This window comes from Salvelinus namaycush, chromosome 42 (genome assembly GCF_016432855.1).
Source record: "Salvelinus namaycush isolate Seneca chromosome 42, SaNama_1.0, whole genome shotgun sequence".
NCBI classification, from domain to species: domain Eukaryota; kingdom Metazoa; phylum Chordata; class Actinopteri; order Salmoniformes; family Salmonidae; genus Salvelinus; species Salvelinus namaycush.
In genome coordinates, this window is record NC_052348.1 from 10351072 (window position 1) to 10363061 (window position 11990).

The window sequence follows — 11990 nt, forward strand, 5'->3', positions numbered from 1 at the left end:
TGAATAAGATGAAATAGTGAAGTTATAGCTATAGTATTTACAACTGACTCTAGTAAATGCAGTACGATTTTTCAACAAACGTGATCAACCCAGTATCACTTGGAATGGGAAAATACTTTGGTCTGTTAATCCAAGTCATACAGCTTGCTTGAATCATTCCCCAAGTCCTCACCAACATGACGTATCAGCTTTGTAAATAATTGATCAGCTGCCATCATACAGTGGCTTATGACTCCACCGTTTGGACGATTTATCAGGTGTGTTTGTAGATTAATGAAGGTGCCCACTGCCCAAATTGTGCTTTGATCCCTGTGGACTGGGCTCAGAAATCAATACCCCACTGTGTCTAGTCTGCCACAGGAACACACACACACTCCCTCTCTCTCACACACACACACACCAGAGCCGATAGCCTAGTGAAAGTCTACACACCCCTCTTTTTTTTACATGAATTTGTAAAATGTTCTATAATTTTTATTTCACTTTGAAAATGTGGAGTAGGTTGTGTAGATCGGTAGGGAAAAAATCTTATGTAATCCCTTTTTTAAATTGAATTTTATGGAAGAAAATGTTGAAGATTGTGCAAGGGGTGTGTAGACATTCACTAGCGACCGTATATAGGCATGCCCATTCAGTCCAACACCAAGGAACCAATGTTACTAATATGACTAGGATTGGGGCAATTAGAGACAGGTTACCCTGTACTTTTTTGACACAGAGATTGGTTTTATCTTGCTGCATACCCCTGCATGATACAGCAATCTTCCCTCAATGCACAAAGAGGAGGGTACCGTAAAATGATCATATATCCTTTGCTTACTATTATCACTGTAATTTATTCACCAATATTTATTCATCATGAATATACATTAAAATCCGTATACCACATGGCCTGATGGGATGATGGTGATATGAAACAGTATAGATTACGATTATTTTGTCAGTTTCTCCTCTCCCTGTGTCAGTCTTGGCTCTCTGAAGACATGGGGAGTGAGTTCATGGTCTTTCCTGTCTCTCGCCTGACTGCACAGACACATACACACACACATGCGCACACGCACACACACACTCCTCTGTGCCTTAAGGGGATAATAAGCATGATTGACAGTGAAAGAGACGTGCAGAGGATTCTGAACTAAGTCTGATTTCCTATTGGCTGAAGTCTGGTCCTGTGCTCACGGTAGACTCAATACCACCTGACATCAACTGACTAACACACACACACACACACACACACACACACACACACACACACACACACACACACACACACACACACACACACACACACACACACACACGGTTACGCACATTCTCCAGGCTGCAGCAGTGGTGGTCTCCAGAGCATCCTGTGTGCTCAGAGAGGGGTATAACAGAAATAGACAGGAGTGCTTTCAGGTGGTGACAAGGTGTAGTGTAGGTGTGAGGGTTATTCATTCACAACACAACTGGGACCCTGCAGTTTAAATGCCTTGCAAGTGTTCTAACTAAAGCAAGTCCAGAGGCACTCATGTACAATAGAGGCAGATCAGAACTGGGATTTGTGCTGTAGTCACCAACTGCACAGTAATAATACAACAAGGAAAACCTAGCCTGAGTGCCAGTCTGTTTGAGCTATCATGCCAACTCCTTTTCATTCACTGTCATGCCAAACAGCAATGTTGTTGGCATTGGCAAGAGCACGAAGGGATCTGGGACCAGACTATGGAAAATAGGAGTTCAATATTGCAATTGGACATTTGCCGATTCGTTTGATAAGCGATATCTGAACCTCGCCTATCCAGTCCAGTTGAAGATGGATGGGAGCGTTACACTCAAGTATCACAAACACGCTTTTTCTTCATCGGAGACGGTCAGATAGACACTTCCTGTAGTCTGAGATAATAAAACATACTCCCCTCACAGACACAGTATTATCCATTACACTGCATCTCTCCTTCTATCCCTCTCTCACTGTGTCCTCTCCTTCTATCAGTGTTCTGTTTTGTAGCTCTCACTCTCACTCTCACTCACTCTCTCACCGTGTTTACGACTAGTCATAAATCCAGCAGCTGCTCTAGCCTGGGTGAAGGGAGTGATTCCATTTGCAGGGCCGCAATCCGCAATCCACAGATCAATAATGTTTGCACTCTTTGTATTAAACCCATAAATCTGTCCGAGGAGCGATTATGATTGGCTGGAGTAACAGTAAACTTCCTTCCCAAGATGGCAACAGGCGATGTATTGGCTCTGGGTCAACTGGAGAAATGTGGTTAGAGTGTTTGTTGTTATCGGATGATAGATGGGATATAATTTGAGCGTTTTAAATTAGATGCGGTGGGATTTGGTGTAGTAAAATAGAAGAAATAAAATAAAACGTTGAATGAAAAACGCTGATTTAATGATCTTCTGATTCTGAATCAACGATTCCCTCGCTGTTACAGTGCTTTTATTTCCTTTGGTTCTGGTGTCAAACGTATTTCAATTCCTGTCAAGCCATGAATAGAGTGTGACATGTACCGTATTTCATGACTAGAGCACCTGTGAATATCTAAGATATCCTACCACCGTCTTTAGTCTAAACGTTCTCCTCTTCTCTCTCTGCCCCTGTCCAGGATGCTTTGAGTGTTGCGTCAAATGCCTGGGAGTCCTCCCGTATGCCTCTCTCTTCGCGACCATCCTTCTGTACGCTGGGGTGGCGCTGTTCTGTGGCTGCGGGCACGAGGCCCTCTCTGGCACCGTCACCATCCTGCAGAACTACTTCGAGGTGGTCCGAGCTCCCGTGGAAACCCTGGACGTCTTAACCATGTGAGTGTGGGTGTGTTTGCGTGGGAGGGGTGTCACAGTGGTTTTTTCGCCATTTTCAAAATGACTCACGATCTGGTTCGTCAAAACACCTACATGCAGCCTGGAGATGTGTTGAAACTCAATGAGGAGAAGTTGCCTTGGAATTTTCACTTCTTCCTACTCCTTATCTGCTTCGACCCCTGGAGAAACTAACCTTATTAATGTGGTTAAAACAGCAGTCTGTGTGTCCTCACAAAAAAAGTGCCCTATTTTGAAAGCTTCAGTACCTGTAAAGGGAATGGTTCCAATCTCACCTGTGCTATGACTGGCACACCTAGTTAACACCTTATCGAGACGCCATATCCTCGGTCGCCCTAGATAGTAAAATGTACATGTCCCCCAAGTAGTCCCTGGTGATTGCTACTGGAAGTGAGTCACAGTTACTTAACGGAACATTTTCTTCTCTTTCTTTCTTCTGAAGTGATTAACAATTAGCGGTGCACAGCTATCTTGTAAGTGTAGATTGAGGTCGGCAAATCTCCCTTACACCTACATTATTACTCACTATCTATACATATACCCAACAAGATGAGTATTTAAAATGTGATTAGGTAAAATTATCCTTACTCTCCCCTCCCTTATCTCAATACACAACAGTATAATACTGAACTGTTGAAGCGATGGTGAGTCTCAATATACAGTGACTGAAATGACTGCAACACTTAACAAAGAGTGGGTGGCAAGGAATAAGTTAGCCCTAAATATTTCTAAAATTAAAAGCATTGTATTTGGGACAAATCATTCACTAAACCCTAAACTTCAACTAAATCTTGTAACAAATGTGGAAATTGAGCAAGTTGAGGTGACTAAACTGCTTGGAGTAACCCTGGATTGTCATGGTCAAAACATATTGATACAACAGTAGCTACGATGGGTAGAAGTCTGTCCATATTAAAGCTATGCTCTGCCTTCTTAACAACACTATCAACAAGGCAGGTCCTACGGGCCCTAGTTTTGTCGCACCTGGACTACTGTTCAGTTGTTCAGTCATGTGGTCAGGTGCCACAAGAAAGGACTTAGGAAAGTTGCAATTGGCTCAGAACAGGGCAGCACGGCTGGCCCTTGGATGTACACAGAGAGCTAATATTAATAATATGCATGTCAATCTCTCCTTGCTCAAAGTGGAAGAGAGATTGACTTCATCACTACTTGTATTTATGAGATGTATTGACATGTTGAATGCACCGAGGTCTGTTTGAACTACTGGCACACAGCTCAGACACTCATGCATACCCCACAAGACATGCCACCAGAGGTCTCTTCACAGTCCCCAAGTCCAGAACAGACTATGGGAGGTGCACAGTACTACATAGAGCCATGACTACATGGAACTCTATTCCACATCAAGTAACTGATGCAAGGAGTACAATTAGATTTAAAAACCAGATAAAAAACACCTTATGGAACAGCGGGGACACACGATAGCATACACACTATACACACACGTACACATGGATTTTGTACTGTAGATATGTGGTAGTGATGAAGTAGGGGTCTGAAGGTACACAGTGTGTTGTGAAATCTGTGAATGTATTGTAATGTTTTTAAAATTGTATAAACTGCCTTAATTTTGCTGGACCCCATGAAGAGTACGGCAGCAGCTAATGGGGATCCATAATAAATACAAATACACACATTAGTGCATTTTTAAGCTTTAATTCAAATCTAAAAATATATTCCAGATGGCTGTCTGGTGAAGAGAGGTGTATTTATCAGGTGTTTGATCATGAATATGTGTGTGAGTGGGAGGGAGGGAGGGAGATTTTTCTCTGACGCAGCACACTAACGGAGATCGATTTTTACACTCCTGTGTGTGTGTGTGTGTGTGTGTGTGTGTGTGTGTGTGTGTGTGTGTGTGTGTGTGTGTGTGTGTGTGTGTGTGTGTGTGTGTGTGTGTGTGTGTGTGTGTGTGTGTGTGTGTGTGTGTGTGTGTGTGTTTGTACGTCTGCGTGATGTCTTGGCACGGGGCCGTTGGGGGATTTAAGCCCTCTGAAATCACTCTGGGTGGTCCCGGGCGCACCTGCTCACCGGAACTCCGCCTGCCGAGAGGGAGGGGTGTGTGCTAGTGACTGCAAGTGTGTGTGTGCTTCTACTAGATGTTGGCAATGGCGGGTGAATGTGACATGAGCAGTAGACCTGGCCTAACTGATGTAACTGGGCTTTCTATACTGATGTAACTGGGCTTTCTATACTGATGTAACTGGGCATTTTATACTGATGTAACTGGGCTTTCTGTACTGATGTAACTGGGCTTTCTATACTGATGTAACTGGGCTTTCTGTAATGATGTAACTGGGCTTTCTATACTGATGTAACTGGGCTTTCTATACTGATGTAACTGGGCTTTCTATACTGATGTAACTGGGCTTTCTATACTGATGTAACTGGGCTTTCTATACTGATGTAACTGGGCTTTTATACGGATGTAACTGGGCTTTTTATACGGATGTAACTGGGCTTTCTGTACTGATGTAACTGGGCTTTCTGTAATGATGTAACTGGGCTTTCTATAATGATGTAACTGGGCTTTCTATACTGATGTAACTGGGCTTTCTATACTGATGTAACTGGGCTTTCTATACTGATGTAACTGGGCTTTCTATACTGATGTAACTGGGCTTTCTATACTGATGTAACTGGGCTTTCTATACTGATGTAACTGGGCTTTTTATACGGATGTAACTGGGCTTTCTGTAATGATGTAACTGGGCTTTCTATAATGATGTAACTGGGCTTTCTGTACTGATGTAACTGGGCTTTCTATACTGATGTAACTGGGATTTCTATACACTTTCTAGGCCACTATGTTACTGTACTAGGTGTGAAGTTGACTTCAGATTGAGGGTACTAAAACAACAAGGTTTACACCTCTATAAAATCATCTTTATCAGAGGAAAGCGTGTGAAATCTACCCACTGTGTTTGTCTAATACTATCTCCGAAATCGCTTCCTAACCTGCAGGGATGGAGCTAACCCGAACTTTCCTACCCAGGTTCTTTCTGGGACATTAGAGCTTTTTACATAACCCTACAGAATTAAACACACAGTCATTAGCTAAATGAGAGCTAATCCATCAGTCCAAGCAAGGAAAAAATGCAGAATGACGGAAGCCAACTGACTGCAGTATACAGTCAGAATACTGTCTGTCACTGCTAGAAGTAATATCATGTGTAGTCCAATGCACTTGGACTAAAAAAAACATGTAATAGTGAGGTACTTTACTAAATGGCCTGCACACTCAATGCACACACCGGTATTGTTTAGCAATGATTTGATTCCAAAAATGGATCTTTGTAAGTTCCTGTCATGAGGATCCTATTAAATGAACATTTAATTAGTATTCTAATTCCTAATTCTATGGTTCCTGGGAGTGAAACCGCTAGTCTTGGTGTGCTAGCCACACCAACTGAGTGATCCCATCGATCTGCTCCTGTCTCTCTGTCTTCCTCCGCAGGATTGACATCTTGAAGTATGTCATCTACGGCGTGGCGGCGGCGTTCTTCGTCTACGGCATCCTGCTGATGGTGGAGGGCTTCTTCACCACCGGCGCCATCAGGGACCTGTACGGAGACTTCAAGATCACCGCCTGTGGACGCTGCGTCTCCGCCTGGGTAAGAAACAGACTTAAATCAACCCCTATCCTCTGCGCCCTATCCGCTCCCTGTATTTCTGAAGGTGTTGGATAGGTATAAGCATTAGGGTAGACAATCAGGACACGTCTTTCTGGCGGAAGTACCCGAGAAACGGGATTAGAGATCTGGAGATGGAGAACTTACAGCTTAAGATGTCTCTTCTTTGAATTATGGCCCAATGCTAATGACAGCTGATGTGCCAGTCAGCCTTCTACCGACTTATAACTGTCATCTTCTCTCTCTCTCTAATGGGCCCATCCCTCACTTCCTTCTCCTCCTTCCTCCCTTTCTTCCCCTCCCTCCCTCTTTCTAATGGACCGTCCTTCTCTTCCTTCTTCCCCTCCCTCTCTTTCTTCCCCTCCCTCTCTCTTTCCAATGGACCGTCCTTCTCTTCCTTCTCCTCCTTCCTCCCTCTCTTTCCCTCCCTCTCTCTTTCTAATGGACCGTCCTTCTCTTCCTTTTCCTCCTTCCTCCCTCTCTTTCCCTCCCTCTCTCTTTCTAATGGACCGTCCTTCTCTTCCTTCTCCTCCTTCCTCCCTCTCTCTTTCTAATGGACCGTCCTTCTCTTCCTTCTCCTCCTTCCTCCCTCTCTTCTCTTCCCTCTCTTTATTATCCTCCCTCATTTCCTTCTGTGCTCTTCTCTAACACTCTCTCTCTCTCTTTCCCTCTCTCTCTCTCTAATGAACCATTCCCTCTTGTGTCCTCCGTTTCTTCCTGCAGTTCATTATGTTGACCTATATCTTCTTCCTGGCCTGGTTGGGTGTGACAGCCTTCACCTCGCTGCCCGTCTTCATGTACTTCAACATCTGGACCATGTGTCAGAACACCACTGTGGTGGAGGGCGCCAACCTCTGCCTGGACCTGCGCCAGTTTGGTAAGGGCGGGCCCGGGCGGCGCCGCCACTGTTGCCATTTACAGTATATGTACACAGTCACTGACACAGGCAGTGGTTAACCAGGGTTTTGGTGGTTTATTTCCAGTTGTTTGTTTGTTTGTGTTCTATCATGAATGTGGATAAGATGTCTGACAAGACAATGAACTATGGAGCATACTGTACTGAATAGTGTGTCGTTTAGTCTTCTCACTTCGCAGACACACAATTCAATCAATATTTTTTTACATTTCATTGCAGTTATTTAATGCTACTGAAGGAGATCTATTTTACAGCCCTTTAACATGAGCGTTTGTTGTAACTCGCTGCAGTAGCTGTTGTTAGGTCTCTGTGGATCGAAGCGCCGGCCAAGCTAAGTCACTGAAATGTAAATGTGAAATTGAATGTTGTTTTTTCGCAGGCATGGTAACTATCGGGGAGGAGAGGAAGGTGTGCACGGGCTCCGAGAAGTTCTTTAAGATGTGTGAGTCTAACGAGGTAAGTGTGTGTGTGTGGCTGGGGAGCGATAAAGGGAGGAGGCGAGGTTCTGTTGGCTGTGACCTTTAGTGATCGCCGCACCTCAGGGGTTAGGCTCCTCTCTCACATTGAAGGCTGTCTGTCCATAGAGGTGGAATATATTTCTCAAATCATAAATGCTTTAGGGAAGTGTTTCCCGATCCTGACTCTGGGGACCAAAATGCACTTTTTGGTTTTTGCCCTAACACTCACACACTTGATTCAACCAATCAACTCATCGTCAAGCCTTTGATTTGAATTAGGTGTGTCAGTGTTAGGGCAAAAACACAAGATGTGCGCCCCTTTGGGACCCCGGGACTAGGATTGGGAACACTGCTGTAGGGTTCCGCTGTCATTTTAAATGGTGATTTGTGTGAGTGTGATGAGTGTAGTGGCACTACCAGATTTCTAGGGGTTTGAACTTTAACCTCTTGTGGAAAGGGAACAAAAAACATAGCTTAATAAAGATGAATCTGCCTTTTTGTTTAACCTTTAACCTCCTTTATCCTTTTGTCCTACCTCCGTTTAATTCCCTTTGAAAAAGTGAGCAAATATTTCCCTGGGGACTAATCTTAATACATCTTGCCCTATCTCACTCTCAAAGCAACCACTCTCTGATTTAGTTTTTGAATCTCAACATGACCTGGCAATATTGTAAACACAGACATTACAAGTTGGAACGATGCTTTGTGTCCCATTTTGAATACCAACAAAGCAAGCACCGAAGTTGTATATTGTCTTCATTTCCTGGTGACTAATAAAGCTGTGTTGTGTTTGATTGTCTTTCAGCTGGACATGACGTTCCACTTGTTCGTCTGTGCCCTGGCCGGGGCTGGGGCTGCAGTTATCGCCATGGTGAGACAATGACAGCTCTACTTTATGTCTGAGGGCTGTGTGACCTGCTATTGGTCCTTAAATGTCTGTTGATAGCATCGCCACTGTTCCCTCCCCTCTGTCTGAACACATAAAGATTGGCAGGTAGGGTAAACCTTAGTGGGAGAGGATTGTCTTGTTGTGTGGGGACATACCAAAGGTTATACTACTAGTGATTCAAGAGATTGGTAATCGGGAGGAAAAACGGACTGTTTTTTATGCTGCTGACTTTGAAAGAGGTCCTCCAAGTGTTAAGAGCGAGGTAGATCGAGAAAGTGCAAAACAGAGGCAGACTGATCGAGTGATAGACACAGAGAGAGAGAGACACAGAGAGAGAGAGAGACACAGAGAGAGAGAGAGACACACAGAGAGTAACACATAGCGACAGAGAGAGAGAGAGAGAACGCGAGAGGGAGAGAGAGAGCGCTGTTGATTAGAGGGAGGTGTTAACCTAGTGATGGAGAAGCACAGGGCGCAGTTGCCATGGAAACTGGGGAAGAAGAAAGGAGCTTGTTGAGAGCAGCTAAGTGATGGTGAGGACTGTAGCAACGGTCTTCACTGGAGAAGACTGCTGCGTCTGTAGCCAGGGTGGAAGGATACACATTTAATCAAGGCTGTTATTTGGTATCTAGTTCCTTTTTAAACAAAAACATATGTTCACAGTGAAAATAACAGAGAAATGTTTTGTCAAAACATCAATGACACTAGTTTCTTATGGTTTGGTTGTCATCAAATATATATGTCCATAACAGCTTCCTGTTACCACAAAACATAAACAACGTCATACATTTCCAGTCCTTAGACCCATGATGTAATGTTTTAAATCTACAAAATAGGACATTGTTGCTGCGTTGTCTGAGGACTATAAAAGACGAGAGAAAATGAAATGGTAATCAATTTGGGCGGGAGAGGCTCTTCGCAACAGAAAGTCTGTATCTGTGGCCCAACTGTGTGCTCTTTGGCCACCCGGTGGATGTCTATGGTAATACACAATGGGATGACTCACCTAAGTGTGTTCGTGTTAGTTCTGGGTAAGAAATCCATTTGCATAGACAATATTGATGTACCATCTCCTCGTCTAATATTTTCTGTGATAAATTATCTTAGATCACTGTGAGATTGTATGAAGGAAGTACTGTCTGTATCTCCAACTTGGATCTATCTTGGTGAATCTGTTTATTCATGAGGAGTTTGAGTCATGTCATTATATAACAAAATAATAGAATAACTTAATTATCCCAAGCTTAGGGAATTCGTTAGGCATGTTAATCTTCACATCATCATTACAACACAATATCATCAATAGATAAATGCAATACACTGGACCAGAGGAGAGTAGGTGTTTTTCTTTATTTAATTACCTCATAACTACTTCTTCAGAACCTCTGCAGCAGATGCTCTGGTTGGCTGATCACTGACACCTCGCTGCCTCTCAGTGGAGAAAAGAGTTACTGCAGAAACACATCAGGGATATGTTCCTTAGGGCACTCAACATAGTCGCTACCTGTTTCAGTCCTTCTTCCATTTGGTGCCTAATGAACGCGACCCAGAGTCCAATAACTGCTTCTCTCCTTTCTCTTTCTCTCTGGTCTGATGCGGACAGGCGTCAGCTGCCACGGTCCTTATCCGTAACAATGTCCTCCTGACGTCTCAGAGTCTGGGCAAATACTGCACCCGCTTCTGACGGGGGCCTATCGGTTGGCCCATCACCTTTACCCCTGACCTCAGTGGTCTCAGTGACATCACTGTACGCCGTCAGGAGCTGAGAGGAGCCGACCGCCTCGATATCAACATGGCCGAACTGAACTCTGAACCTAGGAGCTTAGGGGTCGCCCCCAAAGCATCGCCAGCTCTCTCATCAGTCACGTCACATGATTCTGTTGTTATTCACTAAAATATGCTTTGCTGGCACCACTGATTATAATAACCAAGCTCCTCTGGTTGCTATCGATAGGTATGTTGATAACCGAGCTCTCCTGCCACGCCCCGTTCACCTGACTAGCACAAATGCTGACACAGCCGTAACAGACACAGAGCTCACTAAAGAATAAGGTTGATCAACTAATCCATCCCTTACATTTTGGTTGGTTTGTTTTGGTTTTTAAACCAGTGAAGGCACAGTGCCACTAAAAGTTCTGCTTTGGGTTTTTGGCTATAGCTTTGTCTAATTATCGAACTAATTCTGTTTCCGCCTAACTAATTAATCAATAAACTCTCCCCTGAGGTATAGGCTTGGTCGAGCGGTTAACAATCCTCCCACTAACATCCCTGTAACCCATGTGTCCCTCTAATACAGGTCCACTACCTAATGGTACTGTCCGCTAACTGGGCCTACGTGAAGGACGCGTGTCGGATGCAGAAGTATGAGGACATCAAGTCCAAGGAGGAGCAGGAGCTCCACGACATCCACTCCACTCGCTCTAAAGAGCGTCTCAATGCCTACACCTAAAGCACACATCCGTCCCGTCCCCCCTATCCTTCCCTCCCTCTCCAACACACACACACACACACGTCCATGACACACACGCAGCAGAACACACACAGCAACCACACGAGCTATTCAATGTCTGGTGTTTATGTTCGTAGGGGCACAAGTGTAAGGGGGGTTTGTGGTGTCGTGTTATGGGTGGTTTCGACTTCACTAAGCGTACGGGCGTGATGAGACAAGTCGTTCCTGTGGGAAATCGTGTGTCTTCTCTGACGAACCCTTCTTTCCTGTATTGAGATTTCCTTTCTGTTTCTCCTCCTCTTACTCCTCCCGTTCCTCTACCCTTTCTTCTTCTCATACCCTACCCTTTCCCTCTTTCTCCTCTTCTACCTCTTCCCCTCTTTTTTCCATTTGCATTTTGTATATCAGTAGTAGCACATCTTTTTACAATGTGTCATTGCTTTTTACCGTGTTGTTCTATATCTCGACGTCGAGTACTTCCATTTATTTATGTTTGGTTTTAGGAGGGGTCGGGCTGGGGGCTGTTGAGTTTTTATCGCTTTTTAATTCACATTTCCGTGTAATATATTTATACGTTCCTAAACACTCGTCATCCAACGGAGCTCCAATCCTACATAGGTCTTAACATCCATTTTATTTCAACATATCCACTTAACAAGACCAAAATGTGACCGAACTTGTATAATTTACAGGTAAATTACAGCATAATAAGCTTCCGAAACAGTAAGCATCGCCGGTATAAAAACTATGTACAGAATCTTTTTTCAGAAAATTCTTTATTGGTTGGGAGTGCCAGGGATTTTCAAACAAACAAAGAGTACCT

At 44.0% G+C, this 11990-nt stretch overlaps 1 protein-coding gene across 1 annotated transcript; it reads left to right on the forward strand.

Moving 5' to 3' along the window:
• Positions 1–558: 558 nt before the first annotated feature.
• Positions 559–11342, forward strand: LOC120035097 (neuronal membrane glycoprotein M6-a-like). Its single transcript, XM_038981872.1, has 7 exons — positions 559–589; positions 2595–2787; positions 6281–6437; positions 7179–7332; positions 7751–7827; positions 8635–8700; positions 11015–11342. Exons 1-7 carry the CDS (start codon positions 559–561, stop codon positions 11165–11167), a joined length of 831 nt encoding a protein of 276 aa, XP_038837800.1. The 3' UTR covers positions 11168–11342.
• Positions 11343–11990: the final 648 nt, after the last annotated feature.